The sequence below is a fragment of the Arvicola amphibius genome, chromosome 4 (genome assembly GCF_903992535.2).
Source record: "Arvicola amphibius chromosome 4, mArvAmp1.2, whole genome shotgun sequence".
Taxonomy (NCBI): Eukaryota; Metazoa; Chordata; class Mammalia; order Rodentia; family Cricetidae; genus Arvicola; species Arvicola amphibius.
The window spans coordinates 49,136,973-49,154,396 of NC_052050.1; the positions used below are offsets into that span (position 1 = coordinate 49,136,973).

General features: G+C 49.2%; 1 protein-coding gene across 3 annotated transcripts in view; it reads right to left on the minus strand.

Annotated features, from left to right (window-relative positions):
- Positions 1-7,191: 7,191 nt before the first annotated feature.
- Positions 7,192-17,424, minus strand: part of Wscd1 (WSC domain containing 1) — a 40,321-nt gene continuing 30,088 nt past the window's right edge. For all 3 annotated transcript variants that reach the window (XM_038327397.1, XM_038327394.1, XM_038327395.1), the window contains 4 exons: positions 14,447-14,606; positions 13,257-13,421; positions 10,809-11,009; positions 7,192-8,137 (listed from right to left, as the gene is read on the minus strand). In XM_038327397.1, the coding sequence (XP_038183325.1) occupies positions 7,785-8,137; positions 10,809-11,009; positions 13,257-13,421; positions 14,447-14,606 (879 nt within the window). In that variant the 3' untranslated portion in view covers positions 7,192-7,784. The remainder of the gene's footprint in view (positions 8,138-10,808; positions 11,010-13,256; positions 13,422-14,446; positions 14,607-17,424) is intronic.

Below are 17,424 nucleotides of genomic sequence, written 5' to 3' on the forward strand. Positions count from 1 at the left end.
GTGGGATAAAAGACTTATTTTTTTCACATGATTATGTGGATGAATTAAGCCAGATTTTAGAATCGACAAGCTAGATGAGGCTTTAGATAATTCGTAAGCTTTAATTGTTTTTAAAAGAAGATATTGAGATTCAGAGAGAGGACATACTTGCCCAAGGCCATGTAACAAGCAAATTATCCTCCCAGATGGGAGCCCAGGTCTTCTTGGTCTGAGTCAGCATCTGTGTGAGGCTCTTAGGATGTCTGAGAGTTTCAAAGGCCTGATATTTTAGGACTGGCAATAGACTGATCAGCAAGTATCTCTTTCTCATATATACATATATATGTATTTATATAAAATAATAGATGAGCTATCTGGTAGTAGGCCAAGGAAGCACATGCTTCATTCCAACAGTCACTGGTGCTTTGGCATTGGCTCACTTGATTACTCTTCCTCCAGCAGTCAGAGCTGCCATCCCCAGATGATACAGTGGTTCACTCCCACTTTGGAAGGAAGGGCACACATCTAGCGTGTGTCTGGAGGTGGCCCAGCATACTTCCTCTGAGCAGCTTTCCAAGTACTAAGGATGCTTGATCGATGGCCCTAAGGAGGGAACTCGAGCACTCACTGTAAAGTCTCTTGGCAAAGGATTAGCAGTGAAATAAACAGTGTCACTTCCAAATGAGCCGATAAGCACATTTATTTAATTTCCATTGAGTTGTTGGAATTTTTTTATATTTGTGTATAGAGGGAAATCTATAGTTTCAACCACAAAGTGGTAACTATGGACAAGGATACTCACATTAACCTCTGGAGATCCTTGCCTTTCTCTACACACCAAAAAGACCTCCACCCTGGCGTTTAGGACATTCGCACTAGGACATCCAGACTTTCCAAGAAGAGCTAAAGGGAAGAGACGAAATCACTTCTTTTGTCCCTCCAATTTCTAGTCCACAATGGGGTTATGGGGGCAGGGCAGAAGAGAGGACTCTACTTGCTTTACCCCCCCTCCCCTCCAATGACGCTACTCCTGTAATACCCCATATTTCATTTGGAGAAAAACCACAGCTGGATGGTTCTCCACACCTGGTGCATTAGGTTTCTGTTTGCTGTGACAATACACCTGTCACAAGTACTTGAATGAAGGAAGCGTGTACTTTGGTTCACAGTTTGAAGACACAGTCCATCACTGAAGGCACAGCACAGCAGCTAGAGGATGAGACAGCTGGACACACTACATCAGCAGCCAGGAAGCAAAGGCAGACCAGTGCTGGTGCTCAGCTTGCCTTTTCCTTCTTCACTCAGTCTGAGGTCCCAGCCCGTGGACCGGTACAGCTCACAGTCAGCCTGGGTCTTCCCGCCCAACGAACCCAATCTAGAACCTTCCTCCTAGACACGCCCTAAAGTTTGTCTCCTAGGTGATTCTGGATCATGTCTACTTGATGCTCAATACTCACCATCGTACCTGCCTTCCTTCAGGAGGCAGTTTACAGCACATGCAATGGATCTGTTATTGCTTGAAGTGAGCCTCACCTGCAGTCTGAGTCCATTATCAAGAATGTCTCCCAACACCACAGATTTTCTCCACAAATGCATTATGAGAAACACAACAGGGCCAAGCTTTTACAGTTGCTATAGTTGTTACCTTGGTCTTCTTTTCCGCCAAGCGGAGACAGTAATCAAGTAGTAACAACATCAGAGGACTGAGGTGGACTGGGACAATGGACAGTGTAGCTCAAGTATCCAGTAGGAATTCTTTCCTAAGGACGTCCAGGTCACCTTCATGGACTGACCTACACACTTGTCTTGGCACAGCTTCTTACGAAGTCTCTCACATTCAGTCTCACACTGAAGAAAGTAAACTTTCAAATCCCAGAAGCTTTCTTCCTTACCGAAAGTGAGAGTGACTTCATCGTGGTCTCAAGTCATTTGGCCAATTTAGAGACCCAGTGTTACCTGTCTCCTCTTGCGCATCTAGTTGGGGCTTATAAGTGTTACCCAATGTTCCCAGGAAAGTCTATGAACTTGGCTCACATGGTTGCACAAGGACCAGTCGCTGTAACCATAGAGGTGGACTATGTTATTGATGTAAGTGCAGACCAAGGTTTCTACCTGATGATGGTGAGACTCACACTACGTGAAAATCCAGAAGAAATGAGGGGCTGTGATGACAGAAGCAGGGGGAACAGACATTGGCAATGGAGCCAACAGCCACCAGGCCTCTCATTTTTGGGGTGAGAGACTGAGAACAAATCAAGCTGGTCATCACACTCCCCATCTCTCAAAACCCCTCTACTCATCCTTGTTCAGATCAACATGCCCCACACCAGTAGCAATCAACACGCGATCAGAGCAATCAGCTCCTCCCTAGCTCTCCGTGGGCTGCTTCGGATACACTGGATTCTAACATCCCGTTTCCTGAGTCTAAAAGAAAACTGGGCCCTAAGGATTTTTGCAGCCTCAAGAAGAACCTTCAGTTCTTCCTCCCTGCTCTTGGGGCCGCCATGAGAACCAAGGAGCTCTTGCTACTTTTAAGAGGAAAAACTGCATTCTGATGTGCAAACACGCTCGCATATTCATGCACTCAAAATCTAATTTTAGCTGCAAGAAGCTTCATTATAAGATGTTCACATAATTAAGCAGTTTTCTTCTCAGGGCCTGGGAGCCTGTCTATTCTTCTCTCCCATTTACACATCACTGAAATTATCAGAATGTGTTTTAGTTCTTTAAAATTATATATTTTGGTTTTTCCAAATTGATCCACAACAGGAGATAAAATCCATGAAAATTGCATGTTTTAAACACAGGTTTGTGCCACTTCACAGCCTTGCTACTGGAGTTGGAATCTGTAGACGGTTAGGGCTTTGCTGTTCTCTTCTAATTGGGTCCCGATGCAGTTGTCACACGCCTGCTTTGCAGACAGATTGGCTTTTATGATTTGGCTAGTGGGCATAGGATCATCCTCTCTAGTGAGCAGCTGAGAGTCATTTATGAGTCAGATGGACTTCTCTAAAAGGGTGGGCAGATGCCCCCTCCTAATGAAGCTGATTGGGTTGACCTGTGGAAGGTCAGCTGCCACCACAGGGCCTTTGCACTCATTTATTCATGCAACACAGTGAGCCATATGAATTGGTAGCGCTCCAGCTGCCAGGAGGCAAGGCCTTTGGGTACCTAGCAGCTGTGAATGTATCACCCCAACTTCCCAGATAAACTCTCTGGAACTGCTATTCTCCCAGACTCCTGGGATGGCAGGGGAAGACCAGGGTATCATGTCTGGCTGCAGACCCTGCCAGGTATCCCTCCACACTTTGCCCTTTCATGCCTTCCTTCCTTTGGGGATCTATTGGGTGACCAGCAGGAGGCCACGGATCATCTCAGGAAGACTCTAGCTCTTTGCTCTCCAAAGTCTGACATCATGTCTGCTGTGTATTTGAGACTCTGGGACGCCGGTTTTTCCTGGCTTCCCTTCAAGGTATCATGGATTCTCCTAGGGAACTGCCTCAATTGTTTTTTCAAATTGAATGGTGAAGATATCCCAAGCCTGCAAAGATTGATGGAAACTCCAGCCTTCCCAGATTTATGCTGAACTGAGTGATCCTAAGAGAGGGCCAAGAATAGGTTCCTTAGATTTGGTCTTTGCATAGTGCCTTAAATATCCTGCATGCTCCATTTATGTGATTTCAAAAGGCTATTATTTCCTTTGAGTAATTCATTCCTCTATCCTGTCTTCAAACCCCCGAACTCTGCCTTCCATGTGATCAATTTTGCTGGCAAGGTTTTCCATTGAGTTTCTTATTTGATTTATTGACTTTTTTTCATTTCCAGTTTAATTTCAGTTTGGGTTTTCTTTAGAATTTCTACCTATTCATTGAATTCTACTTTCATATCCTAAATTTCATTCAACTGTTTGTTCTCTTTCCACACTTCAGATGCTTTATTCCCATTCTGAGTTCATTCTGGTGTCTGTCTGTGTCCTATTTGAAGTTTTTGAACATGCTTATAATAGTTCTTTTGAACTCTTTGTCTTGCTTTTTTTTCCTAAATTTTTCTCACGAGGGGCGCTTACTATGGGACTGGCAATTCTTATCGGGGACAGGCTGTCTTCTTGTATTGCTTATGTTACTCCAGGGAGACACAGGCGTCTGATGTTAGGTTGAAGGGCCTGCATGACTGAATAATGCTGAGCCCAATAGCCAGGGATTCTTAAACAAAATTTCTAGTGCCAGGTATGGCACTCCCTGAGTTGCTGGCCATTGTCTTCTTAGTTAGGGTTTCTATTGATGTAACAAAACACCATGACCAAAAGCAACTTGGGGAGGAAAGGGTGATTTCACCTTACAGCTTATTAAGTCCATCACTCAGGGAAGTGAGGACAGGAACCCAGAGCAACAACCAGGAGGTAGGAACTGAAGCAGAAGCCGCAGAGAAGTGTTCCTTATTATCTTGATCCTCAGGGCCTCCTCAGCCTGCCTTATTAAACTATTTAGGACCCTCTACCCAGGGACGGCACTGCTTCCAATGGCCTGAATCCACTAACAACAATCATTCATCAAGACAATGCACTGCAGAGTTGCCCACAGGAATATGATTGGGGCATTTTCTCAGTTCTGACCCTCTTTTCCAAAGAGACTTGAGTCTGTGTCAAGTTGACAAAAAAAAACTAAGCAGGGCAGCCAGCCATGGAGGCCCCAGAGTCATGGGAAACGAAAACAACGTGCATCATTCTTCTTGAATGGCTACCAGAACTAGTTGATAAGACACTATTGCTAAAGAGATCACACATTTTGTGTGCAATACACAGAAAAATAAAGCTGTAGCTGAGCTGGCATCCTCTCCCCTGACGGCCAGCTTTCACAGTACTGAAAGGTGCTAGGCAAACTACTGGCCGGGGTGCAGGGAGAAAGACTTTGTCATAGTTAGTTCTCACTGTCAACTTGAACCTCCTGGGAAGAGGGAACTTTAATTGAGTTTTCCCCATAATATTAGCCTATAGCCACATTTATGGGCATTTTGTTGATTGGTAATTGATGTGAGAGTGCTCAGGTCATGGTGGGTGGTGCTACCCATAGGCAGGTAGTCCTGGGCTGTAAAAGGGAGGTAACTGAGCAAGTCCAGGAAAGCAAGTCAGTAAATGGCTCTACTCCTCACTGCTGAACAACGGGATACTGATGGATTCTGGGAATGGGGCAGATACTGTCTTCCTCACTGATGATGCTGTGTCCTCACTGATGATGTCGTGTCCTCACTGATGATGTCGTGTCCCCACTGATGATGTATGTCCTCACTGATGCTGTGTCCTCACTGATGATGCTGTGTCCTCACTGATGATGTCGTGTCCTCACTGATGATGTCGTGTCCTCACTGATGATGTGTACTCACTGATGATGCTGTGTCCTCACTGATGAGCTTGTCATGCCCCAACAAATAGTTTCAAACCTGTGGTTTCACAGATGGCCCTGATTAAACTTAGTGGGTTACAAAACAAAACAAAACGATATGGGTGTGGGAATAGGACTCGTAGGCAGGAGGCAGGGTGTGATTAAAAAGGATAGACTCTACAGGAAGGACAGGCAAGCTTAGGAGCAGATATACAGCTAGCGGAGGCGTTCTGTGGTACATACTACCATCCTATATTCCCAGATAAGAACACCTACCTAGCCAGGGAGCAGGTTGGGACCTTTCCATGACCATCCTCTCAACTGTCCACACTGCTTCTCCTTCTATAAGCTTTGCTTGGGTTGAGGGATGTCTCCCCGAGGGCATTCCAAGGGCAAGACCCTATGCCTTGCCAGGGTCACCTCTCATGGAGAAGCCCTATGGAGTTTAGGCCCAACCTGTTCTTCACCCTTGCCAGGGCCCATCAATCCCTACCTCTTATGCCCTCTCTTGTCCCTTGCTCCCAAACTACATCCATTTCTGAGCACAAGACATGCAGCAAAGGTGACCTAACAAGGCTTGTGAGCATAAGCAGTTATTCTGGTCTCAGGCTGGCAGGCTAGGCTGAACTCTAAAAGGCTATGAGAGCCGAGTCCATTTCTACGTCCCTCCTCTATCCCCACCTACCCACTCCCTCTTCCTACTGCAGAGGTAGGGGGACCTCCAAACCTCCGCACATGCACACATGCTGTCCTTCCTTTCCTAGAAGGGCCTATTCTCGTTTAAAACCACCTCTAGACTGCCGTAAAGCATTCCCTGAAGATCCTGGGGATGTAGCTTACTTAGCCATTCTGATATAACATAACACATACGTTCCTCTGTGACTGGCTTCCCACACCCACTGGGACAATCCCACACTGGTGAGATGGGCGGGAAGAAGGTCACACCCATCATCTCCCTGTGAGTAGCACAGAGGGCAGAGTGGGGGGTGATTAAGGAAGACTATATCCCTATCTTACTGTCTTTTGATGAAGACATGGACCAAGGATGGGGAACAAGGGTAGCTACTGAAATAAAGCCTGAAGTGTGGTAGAGGCAGTGTCTTGTTAGCAGTGACAGGCAGAGTCAGAATGAATGTGGTATCAGGGAGGGCTCTGCCACAGGGGGTGGGCAGAGGCTTTGTCAAGCCTCTTCAAGGAACACACAGCACTCTGTGCTCTTTTGTGTAGCCCAGGCTAGCTTCAGACTCACTATATGAAGCTGATGATGAGCCTGAGGGCCTGAGTCTACTGCTGAACCTCCAAAGTGCTGAGAAGGAAGGTGGATGTCTCTATACTTGGCTTGTATAGAATTTTCTGTGTGACCTCCACAAGGCATGGGCTTGCTAATGTGAGGGGCAACTGCTCCTAGTGGTCCCTGAGATGACCTATCATCTAGGGTCTCTTTTTCTCACCACAAACCCCTCCTGCTGGCATGTGGTCTCCCTTGAGTCTGGGGGGTCCCCTGTAGGCCAAGCTGCCATCCCAGCCTCTGGCGCTCACTCCGTACAGACAGGGTTTGAAGCTGCAGCTTTCCAAAACAGTTGGGTGGAGAAGCAAGCGGACTACTCTTAGATGCCCTGGTGTTGTTAGCTAAAAGAGGGTAACAGCGCTGTGTTGAACAGTAGTGGCTGTTCTAAGGTCAGCATGTGTATGCTTGCAGAGGGGGGTGGGGGCAGCAATGGGTCCCATGCTGCCACAGTGTTGCCAAGTCCCCATCCATGGAGAAGAGAGAGGCAGAGACACAGTGGTTTGCAGTGCCAGGATGTCACAGCACACACATTTATGGGATGTCAGACAAACAGCCAGGGTCACACAGTACCCATCAGCAACAGTCTGTCTGTGTACCTCCATCCCCCCACTCCCCACTGTACTGCCCGGAGCAGTACCGCCAGCCCAGAATGGTATTCCAGAGCCAAGGGCCCCAAAAGTCCAGTTTGTGCCCAGCTGGACCCAGGAAGCTAAAGGCCTCCCAAAGCCTTAAGTGTGTGCACGTGTGTCTATATGAGGCAGACAGCCAGTCTCTGTAAGCATACACCCTGGCACCTGTATGTATGTATCCACATCTGGCTGTGTGTGCAAAGCTGGGAGTGTCTGGTCCACCCTATTCAAATGGCTTAGGCACATTAAAATGGGCACTGTGAGTGGTGGATGATGTCTAAGTGTGTCTGAGGATGTGCAAGTGTCTGGCAAGGAGTGTCCTGCAATGCGCATCTGTCTGGGCAGGCTTGGTGGATCCCCTGCTCATGAAGTTGCACCCGCGAGAACACCTTGCTGACTGTGCGCCAGCAGCCATGCAGCCCAGGGGTCCACAGATCAGTGCACTAGAGCAGTGTTCAGCCCATTAGTGCAGCTGCATCTCAGCAGGACCAGGTAGCCAGGGTGGGCATATCATCTGGGCACATACTCCCTGGGCAGGCCAGCCCAGTTATGGTCACGCAAAGCCTGGTCCACTGTCCGGATATAGCCATTGATCAGGTCCTTCATCTCCGGGGTGAAGGGCTCCGGGTCATGAGGGCGCCGGCCACGCCGCCTGAAGCTGCCCTCTTTGTTGTTCTCGACACAGAGAAGCCGTTCCTCGCTCACAGAGACGTTGAGGAAGGCCACCATCTCCCGCAGCGTGGGCACCAGACTGCGCCGCAGCTCTTCGTAGTGCACGACCAGGAGCCGCTTCCCGTACTTGAGCCAGTCTAGGACGTGCGAGGACCACCAGGAGGCGTAGCTATTCACAAAGTCTGGCCACTCTGAAACAGGGAGAGAAGTCCTGAAGTCAGGGTTGCCTCCTGGGGCTGCTGGCTCTGTAGGGTCTGTTGAGGAGAAGGTGCTGCCTGTTTTTGACCTCTCGACCTAAGGCTGGCCCACTTGGGTGTCCAGTGTGAATGAAGGGTTCCTGTCAGGTTCAACTTGGCAGAGGCCTAGATCTGCCTGAAAGACAGTGGTCTTGGGTACCATTTTAAGATAGATATAGCCTGCCATGTACCAAGCGAAAACTGGCCCTCTTTTGTGTGCTGTGAGTTCTTTGACCTTTGGGACTATCCTGGACAAGGAGTGTGGTTGGGCCTGTGGGCCCCAGGGCATGATGCCATAGCAAGAAAAAAAAGGGGTCAAAATCAAGAGGAAGCCCAAGCAATCTGTCTCTGTGCAGATGACCCCATAAGCATCTTGACCTTGTCCCTTGGGCACATTGAATTTTAAGGAGAGGGTGACACTCAGGGTTCTACTGCCTGCCATCTGGACCAATCTGCCTGCATTCTCTAGGGCAGTGGTTCTCAATGTGTTTTTGGGGCGGCTGAACAACCCTTTCACAGGGATTGCCTAAGACTACCGGAAAACACGGATATTTACATTATGATTCATAACGGTAACAAAATTACAGTTATAAAGAGGTAATGAAAATAAGTTTATGGCTGGGGGTCACTACAACTCGAGGAACTGTATTAAAAGGTCGCAGCATTGGGAAGGTTGGGAACCACTGCTCTGTGAATGGCAAGTGGTTAATGTATGCCATCAGCTTCTGGGCCCCAGGAAGATGAGGGTGCTGAGTAGCTCTGTCCGTCGTGCTAAGAGAATGTGGTGTGTGAAGTATGCATGCCAATTTGAACCCATGACATCGCTGGGAGGCAGGATGCAGGATGGAGACACAGACAAGGGGGGAGCTTCAAAGCTTTTGCAGATCGGTACCATGAGATGCCTTTTTTTTTTTTTTTTTTTTTACAATATAAAGAAATTATTTTTGGAGTGAGAAGAGTGTGAAAACAAAGATGGTCCCAAGTAAGAGTTTCCAATGATGGGCAGCAGATCTACTACACACCTAGAACCCTAGTGCTCCAGAGGCTGAAATAGAGAATTAGGAGTCAAAGCCAGCCTGGGGTACATAGAAATTTCCAGAACAGTCTAAGCTGAATAATATTTTGTCTAAAATATTTCCATATTGTCTAAAAGTTTCCACAGTTAAGCTACTGATATGCCTGGCATGCTATGGCTTGCTTTCTGTCATCTTCAAAATAATCCTATGAGATGAGACAATCCTGGTCTTGAAGATGGAAAAACAAGCAGACAAACAAACAAACTGATCTCTTGGGAAAAGGCTGAAGCTTGCTCAGGGTTCTAAGGCTTGTAAGCTGACCTGAGCTCAGCATGAGTATTGCAGGCGGATGGGGCTGATCTCTTGCCACTGTCCCTGTATGCCTGAAAGCAGAGGATGGTTGTTGGGGTTTGGCCTAGGCAGAAGGCACTACGGATGGAAATGACTGGAAACATCGGGTCACCGGTTAGCCCTGGAAGCACAGGTTCAGCTGGTGCTGGCCCTGTAGCATCTCTACCCAATGCTGGCCTGGGTAGCACAGGTTCAGCTGGTGGTGGTCCTGTAGCATCTCCACCCATGCTGCCCTGGGTAGAGCTTTGCTCATGACTTAACTGACATCGTCACCTCCATCAAATATCATCATAATGGGGATGAGAGTTCAATCTATGAGCAGAGGGGGCAAAGACCAGACCGCAGTGCTTCAAGGGCAGGCTCTTCAGCCAGGGCCTGACAAATGGTAGAATTTCAGGAGATGAGGTCAACAGGATCACTTCATAAAGAGAGCGTCCGTCCCATATCAGGAAACGAGGGTATTATGACTGAATGTCTGTAACATATATTGACGTCCTTAGACCTGAATATGATAGTGTGTATAAAAGAGGCTTTGGGAGGACAATCTAGGTTAGATGAGGTCATGGGGGGGTATGGCCCTTGAGATGGGATTAGTGTCCCTACAAGAAGAGAGTCTCTGACATATGGCCATGGAGTACTGTCTGAAAGCTGGGAGAAGGGCCTCACCAGACATGAAGAATAAATAAGTTATTTAAGTCCCCCATCTCCACTGCCTTGTTATGGTTGTCCAAGATGACTAGGAAGCAGGATTAAGACCCAGCCCTGCCCACCACGACCCAGGTACCCTGGACAAATCAAGTTACCTTCTGGGCTCATCTGCAGAATTACTTGGACAGTGATTCCCCTTCAAACCACAGAAGAGTCAGTGGGGGCCGCTTAGGAAGGACCATCATGCTAAACCCTGGACACAGACCAGGTGTGCACACTCCCTTCTCACTTCTGAATGGCAGGTGAACATGGCCTCCTGATTCAGGCTGAGGGGCAGACGGGGACATGTGCACCTAGGGCTGTCTCAGCTCTATGCAAGTCCTAGGCCTATGTGACCTCGCCACCCACCACTGGGGGTGAATAAAGGAGGATTTTGGCTTGCCATCAGCATGGCAGTCATATAAAGTGCCATACTGTGTGGACAGAAAAAGCTTGGGGATGATGGGGAGAAATGAGTGTGACCAGGCCTTCCACAGCCAGGAATGTGTATTCTGACCTTGCACCACCCTACTATACCCGCCAGGCCCCTGCCCAGGCCATCCGCCCCTCACCTTTGCTCTTCCAGTTGCGGTCAGGGGCATAGCCCAGGTGTCCAGCGCATTTCCTATTAAATTCGGCAACTAGAGATCTGTAGGGGTTCCGGATCAGCAGAATGGCAGAGTCAAACATCTCGATCTCCCTCCGGCCACTCTCATGTGTCTTCACACAGATGGTGCGCCGGCTCCGCCAGTGGTCTTTCTCACCCTTGAACCCTGCTCAGGAGGAATCAGAGGACCTCTGTGGAGGAAGGTATCCTCACCCCCACTTGGGGTGATCCCACTTCCACAATAACACAAGGACTGATGAGGGGGTAATGGGGGTTCTATGAATGGGGACAGGAGAGGCCTTCAGAGGAGTGACTGTTGTCTCAGGGAAAGTGTGAACAGGAGGTGTCTACCAGTAGGGAAGAGGATGCTCACATGGGCAAGAGGCAAATTACCTCCTGCAGCCCCCAGGGTCTGATTATAGATACACATGTTGGACTTTCCAGGGAGATCATTTCAGAAGAGCATTGTAAAGAATTTTGGCCCAGATGAAGACAGAGGCTCAGAGTGGGTATGTGACCTACACAGTGTCACACAGCATCCTGACACCTGTGTGCCCTTGAGTGTTCCTGTGAAGCTCCTATCTTCTAGTCACCTCTCCAGGAGAGACAAGACAGCCATCATCGGCCAGTGACTGTAAACAATAGTAGCCTCCCTATGACCTTATGCCATAGCCTCTCACAGGTCCCTGGACTATCACACGTGTAAAGATTCTCTACTACAGGATCCAGGGCAAGTCTGGCAAAGGCCTCACCCACGACATTTGAGGACTCATAACCCTACTCCCATGAGTGGAGGGTTGTCCCCCAGACCAATATCTCTGCTACCCACACCCTCCCTTGGATCCTTGGTGAAGCACTGTGCACTTAGAATCGCAGTGACAGCTGATGGAAAGGAAAGCTCAGACTGGACTCATTGGTCCCCAGAGTCACAGGATTCCACAAAGCTCTCGTGGCTCCTTGTGTTGGACTTTGTTTGGTGGCTAGTGCTATAACTTGGTAAGACTGGACTCAGCTAGGAGACAAGGCTCTGGGCACACCCGTGAAGGATATGACACTGGCCACATCCATGGGGGACAATCTTGGTTTGGGTTAATTGAAGGAGCCACACCCACCCTAAAGGAAAGTGACACCCTTGCCCTGAACCAGGTCCTGTGACACAAAGGAGGAGGAGGAAGCACCCATTGCTTTTCTTTTTCCTGACTGCAGACACGGCCACCTCAGTCTTCGGCTCCCTTGACTTCCCCAAAGGACTCCATCTCAAACTGTGATCCAAATAAACCCGCCCTTCCTCGAGTTGCTTCCGTCAGCGTTATCTTGTCAAAGCAACAGGAGGAATAAATATGACAACAATAAAGGAACAAGAGCAGACCCCAACTTTGAGGCGGTGGACCAGAAGGTGGTATGGTCCAAGTGTGGAGCACAGGGGCTTAAGGGAGCAGAGCAGGAGAACCCACAAAATGGGATGCTCTGGAGGCTTTCTGGATGATGCCCAGAGTCCCTAGTCCATAGGTCAGCCTCATCCAGGATACCAAGCTCAGAGAACAGGCTCCTTAAATCCCCATAAACTTGTTTTGGGGTTTTGAAAACATAGATGCCTCCCTTCGGTAGTGGTGGCAAAGCATCCATATCTAAGGTGGCATCAGCACTTTTCTGGTACCTGGAAAACGCAACTCTCAAACCCAGAACTGGGGGTTGCCCACCAAAGCTTGCTACTGTCATGGGTCAAACACCAGAAGCATTTGCCTTGATTGATTTTTACCAAACAGGCTAGGATGCCATTAAGAGGAAGATTCAAACTATAGCCAAATGAATGCTAGGTCATGTCTGAGAGCCCACAGCCCAGGTGCCTCTTGGCAGCCCTGAAGCTGGCAATTCCACTCTTTGGCCACTTATCTGCATGTGAATCCAGGCAGCTGGGACAGGCCTCCTAGGCAAATATTGTAGGTCACTACAGACTGGGCACAGGGGTCAGTGAGAGAAAGCAGGGCCGTGTGCTTATCTGGCAACTGTCTACCGCATCTGTAGGTGCCCTTAGCATCTCAGGGAAGATGGGCTAGGCTACACATGCACAACCAGTTTAAGAACTTGCTGCCAAGCACACTAGGTTGTTTGGTTTCTGACAGTATCAGCTCTTTTTGCAAATCAAACTCTGGTGCAGAAGCCCAGAGCAAATGCTGTACCCCGTGACAACTGAGAAATGCATTTTGCCAAATTTAGACGCCACTTGACTTGTCTGAGGGTCTGCGTTCTTGAGCAGCACACAAACTTGAGCTGGTTAAGTTAATTTTCTCAGCATAATGAGGCCTCCTTACTGTCTGGGGAGCTATGGGGGAAATTCCAGTGCTCTGAGGAGGGCTGGTTGGTGAGGGGACCGTAGGGGGCTGCCTCTTCTTCCCCAGCACCCCTGGCTTACCCTTGTTGTACAGGGTTCCATCGAAGTAGTAGCTTCCTGTGTAGAAGCCAGTGGCATGCTCAATCAGGTGTCTTGCCCATGTGTTCCCAGCTCCAGGGAAGCTTGACAGAGCCACAAACACTTTAGACTTGTTGGGCAGGAACCTCCTGTCTGTGCACCGGGTGTCTGAAAGCCCAGAAGTCACCATGGAGTCACTCACCCGCACTGTGATCTCAGAGCTGTTGCTGAAGTCCTCTGGACAGGGACTGGTGATTAAGCAATTTGTCACCTGTACCTTGAGTGACTGGTGATATAATAAAGCCTTCCATCCCTGGTGGTTGGGAGTTGGGTGTTCTGGGGACACTCACCCCACTCTATCTCTTTGGGACAGCCTAAGTGTCTTGGCATAACACAGAGAACTCCAGATTCTGCTAGGGGAGATGGACAGAACTCTGTCTGGACCCAGCCATGCCACTGCAGCGCAATGAACTGAAGCTGGGCTGATCTCAGGCCAACAGCTGTGCTTTTTATGGTCTCTCCCCAGGGTTGCTGGAAGACATACAAGTCACTAGGGGGCAATCCCTAGAGGCACTAGACAACAGCGGGGATGCTTCTCTCTATGAGTTAGTCTTCCCCATCAGTCCCTAGGATCAGCAGAGCCCAAGTGTGATGATGCTCACCCCAAGGGACTGCTAGCACATGGAGGCTTCTGAGACCTAAGTGCCCTTCCTGTGCCTCTGAGTCTTGTGTTAATCCCTGAGTTCCCTTCTCATTGCTCTTCCTCTCTGCCTCTTATACTACCATCCCCAATAGCTGATATTTTCAAAAGAAGCCTGGCCTCACCCGGCCTTTCCTCTCCCTTATCCACTGAGAAGAGATACAGGGAACACTACATATCCTGTACCCTGTGGCTTCACAGTCAGGCACACCTAGTCTTTCTAGCCTTGGGAGCTCTTTGGGCCCAGACCAGCAGTTCTCAACCGTTTGCGGTTAGAATGACCCTTTTATAGGTGTCACCTAAGACTGCCAGAAACATCAAATATTTACATTAAAATTTATAACAGTTGCAAAATTACAGTTATGAAGCAGCAACGAAAATAATGTCATGGTTGGGGATCACCACAACTGTATTTAAGGGTCACAGCGTTAGGAAGGCTGAGAACCACTGCTCCAGACCAACACAACAGTCCAGGTGGATATGCAGAGCTCACCTTGTACAGGTGTCTGGTAAACCTCACAGTAGCCAGGTAGCTCCTGAGCTTCAGGGGCCTGGCTGCACAATGTTCCATCCACAGCATCCCGCAGGCTGAACTGGGGGGTAGGGTAGGTACAGTAACAGTCCCAGCCCCGGAGGACAGCCAGAGGAAACTCCTGTAGGGAAGAAGAGGAGGAGTGTGAGGTCAGGGAGGGAGTGGCTTGTACCTGCACTTCAGGTGTTAGCTGCACTCTGTGGAGGTGCTGCCACTCACACAGGCTCGGCAGGGATGACCAGAAGGCTCTGTGTCCAAACCGGAGGTAGTCACAGAAGTGAGATGTGACTTCTGCCCTGCAGGAGCTCAGAGCGAATGGGTGACAACTGTCGCCACACTGTGTGAGCATCTGGGCACAGGCAAACAAAGCTCAGAATGCTGGGCAGGTCCTGGAACAGGGTCCAGGCTGTGGCCGGGCATCTGGCAGGAGTGGTAGAGTGGGGGCATCAGGGAAGAGATTCACATAAGTGAAGCTGTGAGGACAGGAAGCCAGCTTTACTGACACGGGCAGCTTGGGACGTGGAACACTGCTTCGTTAGATAACAGACCCGTGGCTAGTTACGTTCCCCCTGGAAATGGACAAAAGCCAACCTTTGACCTAGAGAGGTCTTACAGCAGAACGGGGTCAGATCCTATAGTCTTTTCTCCAAAGACTGAAGAGTGGAGAAACACAAATCTTGTTCCTTCCTGACATGCTCAGATGATGGATGGGACCTTTCTGAGAATGGAAAGTCTCCACCAGACAGAGACTGGACACACCTATTTCTGAGGGCTCAGCCAGCGCTCGAGTGGGCTTCTGCTCACTTTGGAGTGTCCACATCATACAGCAGAAAGAGAATCCCGAAGGCCTGGATATGAAGTCTGGTTCATGTGTACAATGGGCAAGATGCTCAACCACTCAGACCCTCACCATTGATAAAAGACAACAAAATATACCCTGTAGGTTGATGGCTAGATGAGCTGAGCCCCGGTGGTTATTCCTGACATCCAGTAGGTATTTCACATAGGAACGAGGCATATTTGGTTTCCTTCTGAGTGTTTGCCACAGTTCATTCAAGAAATGCATTCAGACCCCTCCCCAACACATGTCTGTGAGCACCCACTATGTGCCGGGCAGTAGGTGGGCCATTCAGCCCCACTCCCATGTCTCCCAAGAGGCACAGCAGGCCTCTTAGGCTCAGAGCCTGCGTGACAGAGGGAGGCAGTGGGTGGAGGATGGTGTTTGTTGTGAAGGGAGCCACTGCACAAACCTTTTTATTTTTTGCCCACAGCAAGAAATCTCATAAATAAATAAGGAAAATCAATAGCGTTTTCTGTGCATGGCTTGGTAAAGCCGAGGAGCTATGCACTCATGTTAGACAAGAGATAGTGTCACAGCCAGGGGAGGTGAAGCGGAGCCTGGGGGACACAGCCAGGAAGAAATGCTAATCACTGACTCCCACGGCACTGTAGAGCCTCTCCTCTGAGCCCAGAAACCCCTGTCCCCCACCTTCCCATCCTTCTTCATGCTAGGATGGCGCTGTGCTCACTGACACAAGGGACTGACAGGCCCCACTGTGTCTTTAAGTAGATTCCATACAGGGGCCCCACATGCTTTACAAATAAGCCCCTTTGGTAGTCTGACTAGGGACATTCCTGGAAGTCCGTCCCTATGGATGTAAACTGGTGAAAAGTGGTATATGGCCCCTGCAATTTCACCCCCTTCCTTCACCGTACCAGCATCCTGCCTTATCCTTCAGTAGAACCTTCACCCCAGCGGGGGCTTCCAGGCCCCTGTGTTACCTTAGGGGGCACACAGTGGCTTGGCAGTGCCTTGCTCATTCCCGCACAGCCTGTGATGGTAGAGTTTCAGAGTGGACCTTATTTAGAAACAAAGTCTCCATAGAGTTAATTAAAACGAAGCCTTCAGGTTGGGATGGCCCTTCATTGTGACTGGTGTCCTCACAGGAAGAGCAGGCTAATGTAAACATCTAACAACCCTGGGAGATACAGGCCAAGGAGAGAGGCTTTAGGAGAAACCAAGGCTGCTGGTACCTCCAAGTTATGATTCCAGCTTTAGTCTCCAGAGCTATATGTGAGGTTTAATACCTGCTGTTTAATCTGCCCAGTCTGTGGTGCTGAGGCAGCAGCTTGAGTCAGTTAAGACACCGGCTCTCTCTGTTCCTTGGCTACTGAGCCAGGCTCCCACCCCAGGGCCTTTGCACCTGTTTTTTCAATGGCCTGGAATGTTCCTCCCCACACACCACTCTTGCTTTCTTCTAGCCCCCATCTCAGTGAGGCCTCCTCTGTCCACCCCTTTCCAAACTGAGTGCTCTCCCTGCTCCTCCTTCGTTGTGCATACTGCTTATTAAGTTCCTAATGGAGTGCTCTGACCCCACATCTAGAGCTTGGTCAGCTCTGATGAACACACAGGCAGCACTTCCATCCACTGAGAGGTCCCACTGTCCTTTCTCCTACCTCTCTCCCTGCCTCAACCTAAGCAACCGCCATCCCGCTTTCGATCACTGCGAATCAGCAGTATCCATTCTGGAGTGTCACATAAATAGAATCGCAGAGTGTGTGTTTTCGTGAGCATGGCTTCTTTCATTCAGAAAACCATTTGTTTAATCCGTCCCTGCCACTTCACACATCGGCAGCTTGTTCCTTCCTACTGTCACATAGAATTCCACGTGTGGCTGGACCGTGTGCTGACCAACTCACAGCCGTCCAAGCTGTTTCCAGCCACTGTGGACAGAGCGGCTTTGAGACATCTAAGGATGAATGTCTCCTGTGTAAACACCCACGGACTTTCCTGCCTTTCTCTTCACCGCTGCACTCACCACCGCACAGCATACCCTAGATTTTATTTCTTCTCCTGGTTTGTTGTCTTGCCCTGTTCTCAAGGATGTAAACAGGGAAGGGATTTCTGTGTCCTGTGTGTTGCCAGACCCTCAGGGTCT